Source organism: Heptranchias perlo, chromosome 30 (genome assembly GCF_035084215.1).
Source record: "Heptranchias perlo isolate sHepPer1 chromosome 30, sHepPer1.hap1, whole genome shotgun sequence".
Classification (NCBI taxonomy): Eukaryota; Metazoa; Chordata; class Chondrichthyes; order Hexanchiformes; family Hexanchidae; genus Heptranchias; species Heptranchias perlo.
Window position 1 is genome coordinate 30,780,505 of NC_090354.1, and position 14,069 is coordinate 30,794,573.

The 14,069-nt window shown below is 42.7% G+C and overlaps 1 protein-coding gene across 1 annotated transcript in view; it reads left to right on the forward strand.

Moving 5' to 3' along the window:
• Nucleotides 1-14,069, forward strand: part of map3k3 (mitogen-activated protein kinase kinase kinase 3) — a 146,900-nt gene that overhangs the window by 97,087 nt on the left and 35,744 nt on the right. Inside the window, exons 13-14 of the mRNA XM_067969120.1 lie at nucleotides 872-1,020; nucleotides 3,467-3,598. Of these exons, the coding sequence (XP_067825221.1) occupies nucleotides 872-1,020; nucleotides 3,467-3,598 (281 nt within the window). The remainder of the gene's footprint in view (nucleotides 1-871; nucleotides 1,021-3,466; nucleotides 3,599-14,069) is intronic.

The following is a 14,069-nucleotide window of genomic DNA, read 5'->3' on the forward strand; positions in this document are numbered from 1 at the left end:
TCCCTTACTCAGTACCAGCTGTTAGGTTTTAGGGTTTGAGCTGGATATTCCAGGGTTCAGCATAACCAGCCGCTCCCATAAACCCACCTCGATTCCCATACAAACCAGTGCTGTTTTTACCTGCCCAATATCTGGGTAAATGTAGCGAGCCCAGGGGTTGAACAGAGAACCCCTGCCACTACTAAATGTATCGTGCTGCCATGTGGGCTCCTTGACTTTGGAAGAATGTACACAATCGGACTCAGGCAAATTTATTGAACATTTAACAGGTAAATGAATAGCATTCAATGAAACAAGACATTTACATTAGTTACAAACTTTACTATTCTCAAAATGTTAAACAATAAAGGTGTTTCTCCTGTGCAAACTCTCAACATATAAATTAATCCTTGAAACATAATCATTCACTTATGTGACAAAATAGTACCAAGGAGTCTCCAATTCCCGTGACTGGGTTAAAGTTTCCTAGTGTTCACTATCACTCACCACCTCCTGGGAAACATGGCCCCAACCAGCATTAAGTTGTTCCCCTTGGGTGTCTATGCTTATAGATGCGTACTTACCGTGATGCCACTTACCTGAGTTTGCGTGGTTAAGTGGACAAAGCTGTAACAGAGCCTATCCTTTAAGTGGATCCCACTGCCAATACCCTATTCTGCATACCCAGTATGGTGCTGTGTCACAGAGACAAAGCCTACCTGTCAGTCTTGTCTAGAACTGATATTGTTCCTCACAGGTATTAGGTGCTATGTATTGGGAATCTCCACTCCAGTGGGTTACGGTGTGAATGTCTTAATTGCTACACTACAATTGTTTTTTATATTAAAACAGTATGTAATTGTTTCCACTTGCTTATCGCTTCAATTTACAGCCCCAAGTGCACCTACTAACTGGAGGAGAGGCAAGCTGCTGGGACAGGGAGCTTTTGGACGTGTCTACCTCTGTTATGACGTAGACACAGGAAGAGAACTTGCCGCAAAGCAAGTCCAGTTTGACCCTGACAGCCTTGAGACCAGCAAGGTGAGTGCTGTGATCTCCAGTCCCCATGTACTAATAGTGTGGGATGTTATTTAAACCGGTACTGTGTAACTCCACCGACAACTCAGCTGGGACACACAGACCAAAGACCGCAGGTTTGTTCTCCATCTGTGCTGAGTTAGGTAATCTCAACCAGGGTGACCTTAGGAATGCTAGAATTGACATCCTTCTCCTGGAGTAGAGATGGGAAAATCAGTCGGGGCTCCACTTTTGATCACGATCCAGTGACTCCTGTCGGGAAGTGCACGTGTGTGGGGCTCAAATGAGAACAGGTTGGAATTTGAGTGTGATCTCCCCCCAATGTCGAGCAGCCTCCCTGCACTTACTGTCTAGGCTCCAGCTTCGCTTTCTGTCACCACCTTTCTTGCTTCTATTTTACCACTGCTATCATGAACACTGCTGCTCTGAACTTTACTCTCTTGCTCCTCCTAAGCTTCAGCTATAGTGCCCGACATACTTCCTCCAGTCTGCAGCCTTACTAAGTCGAATCAAGACTCACAGCACTGTCTCTTAACTCCTTCCTCACAACCTCAACTGTGGAACTCCTCATCCTTTCAGTCTTTCCTTCCTACAATTTTAAGGCTTTTAAAACCCGAGCTTGTTCATCTAACCGCTGCCTCCTGATTTTCCTGATCTACTCTTTTAGTTTTAACCTTGGTGCCTCCCATGGATGTGGGCCTTCATTTTTGATTTCTCAATTTAAAAAGAAAAGCTTTAAAATGATCCAAGTATTCCAAGGGAGAAAGTTCATTAAAATGCTGGGTTGTACATGCGAGTACCAGTCAGTCATTATTCAACAGTGAGTGTGGCAGGGATTAACATAGAGTTACTCATGTCTTTGTACTTGGTAATATGCTGGCCATTTTCATATCAATCCCACATACAAAGGATTCAATTCCTATACAGCAGATGCTATGTGTAGGTGAACAGGAGGTTGTGATTGTTCCCCAATAAGAATTAACCAAATGAGACACAGCCAGTGTGTCATTAAGGAAAGTGATTTTGTGTTGTTTCCTTGTGTGGAGAGGTCAGAGGACTGGGGGGTGATTTTTACAGTCACCATTTTAGTCCAATTACAGTTTGAGTTCTCCATTGTTAAATGATTATGATTTATCAGCCCACTTGTTGTGTCTCGGGATGGCTAATTTATCCCTGTGAAGGCTGTTTCCTTTTAAAAATGAGAAAATGAATTGGGCACTTCCTGTGTCGGGGAGGAGAAGGGGTGAGAGAAAATGCACCAAGTAATATAGTCTGAGCTTTGGTGAACATAGTGAGCTTGCTGCTTAAAAGACTTCCTGTAGAAATCTTTCATTACAGTGTATTTGGAGGAGAGGCATTTCTCCCAAAGGCACTGATTCATGCTGGGGCCTGGGTGTCTGGTGTCAGGCAACCTCTAGTACCTCACCCAAGTGCCCATTCTCATGTGACAGCGTCTGGAGGTTATTTGACTCGAGGTTGCATCATAGCCAAGCCTGATTGTCATCACCTGATCTCTACACGTGCATTCTCCACTGGACAGTGATCGTGGGGTTAATTTTGACTTTGGGTGATAATGTAAAGTGGGCCATGTCGATTCTCACACCCGTTGTACATCTCTCCCGATTTTCATTTCCAGTGTAGTTAATCGAAATGAAAATCAGGAGAGATACATGAATGGTGGCTGAATCGATATCACCCAATGTCACAAAGACCCCCAGGAGTGAGAAACCTGGCTGTATTTTTTTCCAGCACCCTCACCAATTGTGGTTTCCTGGCTGAGATCAGCTAACTCAGCACAAACTGGGAGAGACATTTCAATGTTATTTTTGGGCGATTCCAGCAAGGATACTACTGCCATTGCTTTATGTAGTGATGGTCTACACAGATAAAAATTGGCAAACAGATGAGAAGTATGTTTATATTGAATTCCAGCTTGTTACCACTTTAGGAAGATCAAAACGTAAATCAGCTTTAAAAAGCCTTCAATAACATTAAGACTGTGCTGTTTAGTTTTCCCTGTGCTCTGGCACTGCTCCAGACTGCATTACTGAAATTAAATAATAATGTATGAAGAGTCGAGTAATCTTGTTTAACTATAGGCAAAATTGCACTCGAGTCAAAACACTTTTAACATGCAATATCCTTCTCGTGCGTTATTTGTACATTAGTTCCTTCAAATTGCCCCCGCCACCAGCGACAAACCTGTAACCACCAGAAATTCACCCTCGTGTTACACAGCTGAGAATATTCTCTTCAGACGCACCATCAAATCTGCAGTCTGACTGTACTGTTGGATGTTTTTCCACAATTCACGTTGATATAGTGTGACTCTTGCACACATCCACCATTGCACCTAATGAAATTCTGTTGACAGCACCGGGAAAGCAGCGGTGTATGGCAGCACACACACGCAACATTGACACAATTTCTGTTTGGATCTCCTCACTAGGAGGTAAGTGCTTTGGAGTGTGAGATTCAGTTACTGAAGAACCTGCAGCACGAGCGGATAGTGCAATACTACGGCTGCCTGCGGGAGAAAGCAGAGAGGACACTTTCGATTTTCATGGAGTATATGCCTGGGGTGAGTAGAGAAAAAAAACAGAAGAATGTCTTGTGTTACTACTTAAAATCCATGGCATGCAACTCTTTTTTTTTGTGAAATGAGCTTGTCATTCTGAGTGATCTTATTGGTGGGGGAATGAGACACTTTCCATTTCAGGCAGCCAATGTCAATATCAGTCGCTCCCAGGTTAAATGTGCCATAGATACAGTGCAAAGCTCTTTCTGCTCTGCCTCAACACTGCAGAGTGGTGACATCACCCCTACTGTATGAGTGTGATAGTTTTTCATTTCTCACATCAACCATTCTGTGGCCTCTGAGTGAGAGAGCTCAGTATAGTGGCAGATGGTGATGTGGGTCCATGCCCACTTGCTCTCCCTGTTGACGTACCTACTCTGTAGGTTGGGGGCCGGAGCTCCCCATGCTATCCAATCTCTGCACAGACGTTTATATCTGCCCTGATGTTACACCGGTCACATCATCTACCCGTGTCCTTTGCCTGCCTCTTGATCTACGTCCGTCAACTTATCCAGACACGAACAACCCCAATAACTTTCCTTGTGATTTCCAACTAGTGTACCCACCATGTGAAATTTTCCTTTTCACGATCTGCCTCATTGCTTCTCTCATTTGTTACATCGAGTTACATCAAAACTACACCTCAAACGGGCCAATCGGTCCAACTGGTCTATGCCGGCGTTTATACTCCACACGAGCCTCCTCCCTCCCTACTTCATCTAACCCTATCAGCATACTCTTCAATTCCTTTCTCCCTCGTGTGCTTATCTAGCTTCCCCTTAAATGCATCCATGCTATTTGTCTCAACTACTCTTTGTGGTAGTGAGTTCCACATTCTTACAATTCTTTGGGTAAAGAAGTTTCTCCTGGATTCACTATTGGATTTATTAGCGACTGTTTTATATTTATGACCTCTAGTTTTAGTCTCCCCCACAAGTGGAAACATTTTCTTTGTCTACCCTATCAAACCCTTTCATTATCGTAAAGACCTCTATCAGGTTACCGCTCAGCCTTATCTTGTCTAGTTGTACTAGTTCAAGGTTCCTCTCATTAGTCACTCTTCCTGCCCAGCTGATATTTAGCATATGTGCAGCCCTATAACCCTTCGAGAACACTGCGCTCCTCCAATTCTGACCTCTTGCGCACCCCCGATTTTAAACACTCCACCATTGACAGCCATGCTTTCAGTTACCCAGGCCCTAAGCTCTGGAATCCCCTCTCTAAACCTCTCCACTTCTCTACCTCTCTTCCTTTAAAACACTGCTTAAAACCTACCTCTTTAACCAAACTTTTGGTCACTTGTCCTAATATCTCCTTATGTGGTTCGGAGTCAAATTTTGTCTGACAATGCTCTTGTGAAGCACCTTACGTCGTTTTGCTATGTTAAAGACGCTATATAAATGCAAGTTGTTGTTATCACCAGCTTGATTTCCCACTTTCACAGAAACATAGAAAATAGGAGCAAGAGTAGGCCATTCGGCCCTTCGGGCCTGCTCTGCCATTCAAAATGATCATGGCTGATCGTCTAACTCAGTACCCTGTTCCTGATTTTTCCCCATATCCCTTGATCCCTTTAGCATTAAGAAACTTATCTATCTCCTTCTTGAATACATCTAATGACTTGGCCTCCACTGCCGTCTGTGGTAGAGAATTCCACAGGTTCGCCACCCTCTGAGTGAAGAAATTCCTCCTCATCTCGGTTCTAAATGGCATACCCCGTATCCTGAGACTGTGACCCCTGGTTATGGACTCCCCAGCCATCGGGAACATCCTCCCTGCATCTAGTCTGTCTAGTCCTGTTAGAATTTTATATGTTTCGATGAGATCACCTCTCATTCTTCTAAACTCTAGTGAATATAGGCCTAGTTGGCCCAATCTCTCCTCATACATCAGTCCTGCCATCCCAGGAATCAGTCTGGTAAACCTTTGTTGCACTCCCTCCATGGCAAGGGCATCCTTCCTCAGATAAGGAGACCAAAACTGCACACAATACTCCAGATGTGGGCTCACCAAGGCCCTGTACAACTGCAGTAAGACATCCCTGTTCCTGCACTCAAATCCTCTTGCAATGAACGCCAACATACCATTCACCTTCCTAACTGCTTGCTGCACCTGAATGCTCGCTTTCAGTGACTGGTGTACAAGGACACCCAGGTCTCATTGCACCTCCCCTTTTAATAATCTCTCTTTCTATTTTTACAACCAAAGTGGATAACCTCACATTTATCCACGTTATACTGCATCTGCCATGTTCTTGCCCACTCACCCAACTTGTCTAAATCACATTGGAGCCTCTTTGCATGCCCCTCACAGTTCACATTCCACCCCAGCTTTGTGTCGTCTGCAAACTTGCAAATGTTACATTCCGTTCCCTCATCCAAATCATTGATATATATTGTGAATAGCTGGGGCCCAAGCACTGATCCCTGCGGTACCCCACTAGTCAATGCCTGCCACCTGGAAAAAGACCCGTTTATTCCTACTCTCTGTTTCCTGTCTGTCAACCAATTCTCAATCCATGCCAGTATATTCCCCCCAATCCCATGTACTTTAATTTTGCACACTAACCTCTTGTGTGGGACCTTATCTAGAGCCTTCTGAAAATCCAAGTACACCACATCCACTGGTTCTCCCCTATCTATTCTATTAGTTACATCCTCAAAAAACTCCAGTAGATTTGTTAAGCATGATTTCCCTTTCATAAACCCATGCTGACTTTGTCCAATCCCGTTAATGCCTTCCAACTGTTCTGTTATCTATAGACTCTAGCATTTTCCCCACTACTGATGTTAGGCTAACTGGTCTGTAATTCCCTGTTTTTTCTCTCCCTCCTTTTTTAAATAGTGGGGTTACATTTGCCACCCTCCAATCTGTAGGAACTGTTCCAGAGTCTATAGAATTTTGGAAGATGATCACCAATGCATCCACTATTTCCATGGCCACTTCCTTTAGTACTCTGGGATGTAGATTATCAGGCCCTGGGGACTTGTCAGCCTTTAGCCCCATTAATTTCCCCAGCACTATTTTTTTACTAATACTGATTTCCTTCAGTTCCTCCCTCTCACTAGACCCTTAGTTCCCCAACCTTTCCGGGAGGTTATTTGTGTCCTCCTTTGTGAAGACAGAACCAAAGTATGTGTTTAATTGTTCTGCCATTTCTTTGTTTCCCATTATAATTTCCCCCATTTTTGACTGTAAGGGACCTACATTTGTCTTCACTAATCTTTTTCTCTTGACACATTTATAGAAGCTTTTACAGTCAGTTTTTATGTTCAGTGCTAGTTTACTCTCATACTCTATTTTCCCCCTCTTAATCAATCTCTTTGTCCTCCCTTGCTGAATTCTAAACTGCTCCCAATCCTCAGGCTTGCTGCTTTTTCTGGCAATTTTATATGTCTCCTCTTTGGATCTAATACTATCCCTAATTTCTTTTGTACGCCACGGTTGAGCCACCCTTCCTGTTTTATTTTTGCACCAGACAGGAATGAATAATTGTTGTAATTCTTGCACACATTCTTTAAATATTAGCCATTGCCTATCCACCGTCATCCCTTTTAGTAAAGTTCCCCAATCTATCCAAGCCAACTCACACCTCATACTTCGTAATTTCCTTTATTTAGATTCAGGACCCTAGTTTCGGATTCGACTACTTCACTCTCCATTTTAATGAGGAATTCTATCTTGTTGTGGTCGCTCTTTCCTAAGGGACCTCGCACAACAACATTGTTAATTATTCCTTTCTCATTGCACAATACCCAGTCTAGGATCGCCTGTTCTCTAGTTGGTTCCTCAACGTATTGGTCTAGAAATCCATCACGTACACTCCAGGAATTCCTCCCCCACAGCATTATTGCTAATTTGGTTTGACCAATCTATATGTAAATTAAAGTCACCCATGATTATAGTTGTACTCTTCTTGCATGCGTCTCTAATTTCCTGATTAATGCCCTCCCCTACATCTCCACTACTGGGGGCCTATAGACAACCCCCACCAACATTTTCTGCCCCTTGGTGTTTCTTAGCTCCACCCATACAGATTCCACATCGTGATTTTCCGAGCCAATATCCTTCCTCACTATTGCATTAATTTCCTCCTTTACTAGCAATGCTACCCCACTTCCTTTCCCTTTTTGCCTGTCCTTCCTAAATATTAAATATCCCTGGATGTTCAGTTCCCATCCTTGGTCACCCTGCAGCCATGTCTCCGTAATCGCAACCATATCACACCCGTTAATATCTATCTGCGCTGTTAATTCATCTACCTTATTGCAAATTCTCCGCGCATTAAGATACAATCCCTTTAGACTTGTCTTTTTAAGATTGCTAGTCATCTTAGTATTATTTTGCACTATGGCCCTATTTGTGTTTCGCCCTTGTTTTCTCTGCCTTCCACCATTGCTTCTTCCCTTTCTGTCTTTTGTTTCTATCCTTGTTTCCCTCTCCTCTGTCTCCCTGCTCAGGTTCCCGTGTTGATCCATGTTGATAAAACACTTCTGTTGGAGTTGCTATCCTCCATTTAACTTGTTTGTTAGTTCATCCATCTGATTTTAGACTATTCACTGTATTTATTAACGACTTAGATGACTGGATAGAAAGCCACATGTCCACGCTTGCCGTTGACACAAAGATAGGCAGCATTGTAAGCAGTGTGGATGGAAGTATAAAATTACAGAGAGATATTAATAGATTAAGTGACTGGGCAAAACTGTGGCAAATGGATTTCATTGTTGGCAAGTGTGAGGTCATCCACTTTGGACCTAAAAAGGATAGATCAGAGTACTTTCTAAATGGTGAAAAGCTCAAAACAGTAGCGGTTGAAAGAGACGTAGGGGGTCCATGTACATAGATCATTAAAATGTTATGGACAGGTACAGAAAATAATCAAAAAGGCTAATGGAATGCTGGCCTTTATATCTAGAGGACTAGAATACAAGGGGGTAGAAGTTATGCTACAGCTATACAAAGCCCACACCTGGAGTATTGTGTTCAATTCTGTGCACCGCACTTTAGGAGGGCCATATTGGCCTTGGAGGGAGTGCAGCATAGATTTCCTGGAATGATACTTAGACTCCAAAGGTTAAATTACGAGGAGAGATTACACAAACTAGGTTTGTGTTCCCTGAAATTAAGAAGATTAATGGATGATTTGATCGAAGTTTTCAAGACTTTCAGGAGTGAAGTTAGGAAGCATTTCTACACGCAGAGGTTGGTAGAAGTTTGAAACTCGTCCACAAATGGCAGTTGATGCTCACTCAATTGTTAACTTTAAATCTGAGATTGCTAGATTTTTGTTAACCAAAGGGATATGGGTCTACGGCGGTTATACGGAGTTAGGTAACAGATCAGCCGTGATCTCGTTGAATGGTGGAACAGCCTCGAGGGGCTAAATGGCCTACTCCTGTATGTATGTTCCTACACAAGTAAATGGTTTTTCATTAAGGGTAGTTTTTGGGAGGTCCTGGTTACAGAAACAGGAGTGGCGATTAATGAAGGTGTGAACATAGCTGAAAATTTAAATTAGTCCTTTAGTTCACTATTTACAAGTGAAACAGTATGAGGCAGAAACAAAATGGATATTCTGACAGACACCAGTTGAGGGTAATAAATTCAACATTACTCCTGAGCTGGTAGCTTCATACTTGAATAAGATCCTGGTGAATAAAGCACCAGGGCTAGGTGGGATACACTCTTAAAGAACTCAAGGATAAGCTAGCAACACCACAGCAGACACATTATGCGATTCACTGGAAAAGGGGGTAACACTGGAGATTGGCAAAAGTACTGCCCTTATTTGGAAAGGAAACTCGAGGGATCCATGTAAGTATAAACTGGTTAATCTGACTTTAAAACCGAGCAAAATTCTGCAGTCAGTTATCGAGGACAATGTAGTAGAGCACTTTGAAAGAAATAAAGTAATTGGGAAGAGTCGTGTGGATTTACAAAAGAGGGCTCATGCCAGACCAATCTAATAGCATTTTTTGAGATAGTAACAAAAGATATGGATAATGACAAAAACGTAGCTGTTGTGTACTTGAATTTTAGTATGACACTTGATAAGGTATCTCGTAGAAAACTAGTACATAATCAAACATGGTGTTGGTGAGAGTATAGTAAGATGGATTGAAAATTTGCAATGTGATAATAGACAAAGGGCCTGTGTAAATGGGAGTATTTTGGGTGGAGCAGTGTGGTGAGTGGTGCCCTATAGGGGCTCAGTGTTGGAGTCATAATGATTACATCCCTGAAAACATCAAAAAAGTTGGATGTTGGGTTGAATAAAGAGAGAAACAGAGAATAGATCCAAGGAAGGAATCTTGCCATTATATAGAGCGTTGATCCCTGAAGTATTGCGTGCGGTTCTGGAACGTATACTACAGAAAGGGTATAGCTGAGATGGAAAAGGTACTAAAATGATGAGGTTGGAGAATAAAACATATGGGAATATATTCGTGGCACTAGGATTCTTTTTGGAAGGGAGAAGGCTGAGGGGGACATGATTCAAAATAGTAATGCTGAGATGTAGATCAGTCAGACTGTTCGAATTAGCGTGAGGAACATGAGTTGAAGCTGAGAAGAATTGGATTTGAATGGGGTACAAGAAAACATTCCTGAAGTTTACAGTCAGATACGATGGCTAGACGAGCTGGAGGTGGGTTACATGAACCTATGGCCTTTCGCAGCTTTGAGCTTTCTGTTTCTTTACCAAACTTGTCCACCAGCAACTGGATTAAAAATGCTCAAACTCATTTCAGTGAGGACCCTTAGAGCTGAGTGCTTTTATTTGTTCTTTGCTAAATAAAAATGCAAGAAGAGATGCTCCTGCTTCCCCTGCCAAGACAAGTTAGGCCATTTCACTGCATTGACCCATCCTCAGTGCTGGAGGTTTGAAATGACGTGACTTTGTTATTGTAGGAACAATAAAAGTCATTAGACCCAACAAGCCTTGTTGGACTAGATGGCCTTTTCCTCATACTAAAATTTTTTATGTTCCAACTACCAATGCCATTTTACATTTTTTGTTGTCTTTAAATCAATTACTTGCTTAAAGTTTCTGTTCTGCTGCAGTCTCTTTATTGAAGTTGAGTGCTTTTATCAAAGAGCAAAAGGACTCTGAATAGTCACATTACTCCCATAATGTTAAGGCAGCTGGAGAGGGGGGCAAATTGCTGAGCCATACAGACCAGGAAAGTCTGCAGGTTTTATTCCTGGCCTCTGCTGAGTTAACAGATCTCCAAAGGATAAGAGTGTTAGAATTTGCCTCATTGTTCCAGGGTTGGGATGGAGAAACCTGACCATGATAATCTATGCTCCAGATCCCTATCCGGTGACCACCGGCTCGAAAGTGGGCATAGGTGATGTCAGGTGGAGGCAGGGTTGGGCTTGTCTGTGATGCCCTTAGAAGTGGAATAATCTGTCAGCACTCGCTGTGCTCACACATGAAGAACATGATGTGGAGATGCCGGTGATGGACTGGGGTTGACAATTGTAAACAATTTTACAACACCAAGTTATAGTCCAGCAATTTTATTTTAAATTCACAAGCTTTCGGAGGCTTCCTCCTTCGTCAGGTGTTCACCTGACGAAGGAGGAAGCCTCCGAAAGCTTGTGAATTTAAAATAAAATTGCTGGACTATAACATGAAGAACAGACATTTGGTTCTGGAAAGTGTTCAATGCCCTTGGAGTCAAACCCCATCAAGGAGTCGGTGTCAACAGAAGAAGAGACATGGAGAGTAGAAAATTGGTGGAAAATGGCTTGAAATTCTTTACAGACTGGGCTTTTGATAGTGATTTTAAAGTAAAATCACCAGCGATTCACAACTGCCTCATTGAATGTAAACTGTTACTGACAACCCAGAATTAAATCTACAAAATTCTGCCATCTCTCCCTGCTAAATGTGAATATTTTAGATGCCAGTGGACTGTGTACAGTTTTTGTTAATCAGCGTTGTTCGACAGTTCACAGGCGAAACTGGATCCCAGTAGGAAATTGTTTCACCTCATACCAGCCCCGGCAGTAGAAGTGTGCACAGCCAGTGCTTTCCTTTGCCGATTAGCTGCAGAACACTCGCACATTTATATTTAGGACTTCTCCCAACGCTCTTTGTTCATGCTCAAAACAGCTAGGCAATTTCCGGAGATCTGAAAGCAATGGTTTGTTGCACGATTAGCAATTACATTTTACCAAGTTACACCCTAGAAAATTGTATAGGATGCCCATCATACCCAACATGGACTGGTTGAGCCGAATGGCCTGTCTTCATGTTGTAACTTTAAGGTTTTTCTATGCACCCTTGTGATTACTTCAATAACAGGGAAAGCACCATGCTGATGGACCATATAGTTCAGGCTAAAGCTACAAATTAAATTTACTGCAACATATGGAAGCAAAATAAGGCAGCAAATAAACAGCAACATTAATTTAACTTAGACTAATACCATAAACCATTTTCTGAAAGTTAAATTCAGGTTTTGAAATTCTTTGTCCTTTTCCAGAGTTTTTCAACTAAAACCTGTAACTTTGGCACTACAGCCCCCATGAAGTTCTACATGATCAATGTGAAGTGGGTTGATTAAACTAAAGAACTGGGAGAGCTGTTGCAAATATGTTTACGGCAGTTCATCACAGCATAGATCAAAGGAGATCTTTCACAATAGGCCAGTGCTCTTGAGGAAATCTAAACACACTCTCTCTCAACTGGTAGGTCATCAATATTAATTACTTGTGTCATGTGAATGGATGGTGCAAGGAAAGCATCCCCCTCAACGTCTCATGAGCTGTTGGTTCAGACTTGAAACAAAAGCTACTACAATTTTAGTCCAGCGATCGCAGACATTTGATTTTGTTTTCTGTCCCTAGCCACAATGTATATTACATAAAATTACATAGAATGTGCAGCACAGAAACAGGCCATTCGGCCCAACAGGTCTTTGCCGGTGATTATGCTCCACACGAGCCTCCTCCCACCTTAATTCACTTCACCTTATCAACATATCCTTTCTCCCTCATGTACTTAACTAGCTTCCCCTTAGATGCATCTTTGCTATTTGCATCAACCACTCCATTCTAACCAGAGTATTCACTCTATCCATATGCTTCCAAGACAAAGGATGTCCTGGTAGGCATTGATCCATTTTAAGATCCCAGTGCATTGGTTGAGCCACAAGTTCACATGAACAACGTATTATGTAAGCGTTTTTTTAACATGACGCGGGATAGAATCTATGTCCGTCACAACTGCAGCATTGTTGCACATATCTTTCATAAATTTTAAGTGTCAGTTTGGCTCAGTTGGTAGCGCTCTTCTGTGTCAGAAGATTATGGTTTCAATCCCCACTACAAACTTCAGCACATAATTTACGTTGACACTTCAGTGCGATACTGAGGTGCAACCTTTCAGATGAGACATCGAGCTGATCCCTGCCCGTCTGCCTGTTCTGGTGGACGTAAGATCCCGTGGCACTATTTGAAGAGCTGGACATTCTCTTGCTCTCCTGGCCAGCGTAACTTCCTCGACCAAAAAAAAAAACAGAATATGTAGTCATTCATTCACTTAATGTTTGTGGGATTATGCTGTGCGCAAATTGGCTGCATAACAACAGTGACCACAATTTCAAAGGAATCCATTTGTAGGGGGTGATGGTGTGTGTCACCTTCACCTCTGACTTCTGAACAGTCCGAATCGCTCCCACTCCCTGGGTTCTAGACCTTGGACTTATTTGGGGGTTGTGACAAGTGCAACAGACAACTGATTTTGGTGCAAGAAACTTTGACCTTTATTCAAGAGAGGAAATGCAACACAACAATCTTAACACTAATAAAATGGGGAACACTTCGGTACACACGAGGGAAATTACAGTAGAAAGATACCTCACTCCTCCCAATCCCACTGTACTAGCTAAGTTGGACTCTAAAGGGCCAGAGATAATGCTCACCAAACGAACCCTTGACAGTAATTCACCCAGAGGTAAGTCAGAAATAGATTGTAGAGTGGAAACTTTGCGGATCTTCGGTTTTCTCACAAATTGGTTTTCTTTGGTCACGGTGGCCCAATATTACCCGGTTGGTTGGTGGCAATATTCGGTTGGTTGTTTCGTAAGGCCCTTGTTGCCGCGAGGTGTCTGATGGTCACTGGGGCTGTTGCTGTGGTTTCTTCTTGTGTGTCTCGGCCTGCTTCTAGAGCTGCTGACCTCCCCTGTCGAACTGCCCTCCTTGTTGTTCCCTGGAAGCTGCTCTTCCTCCCAGACACAAGACAAGCAGCCAGCAAGAACCAGAGAGAGAGCGAGGGGTTTCGAGTTTCCACTTCTAATAACCCCTCTTACAATTGTAAAGAATCTTACAACACCAGGTTATAGTCCAGCAATTTTATTTGAAAATCACAAGCTTTCGGAGATTATCTCCTTCGTCGGGTGAGCGTGGGACTCCTTGAACGTTTCGCATTTATAGTCAGAGAACAATACCTGGTGATTACAGA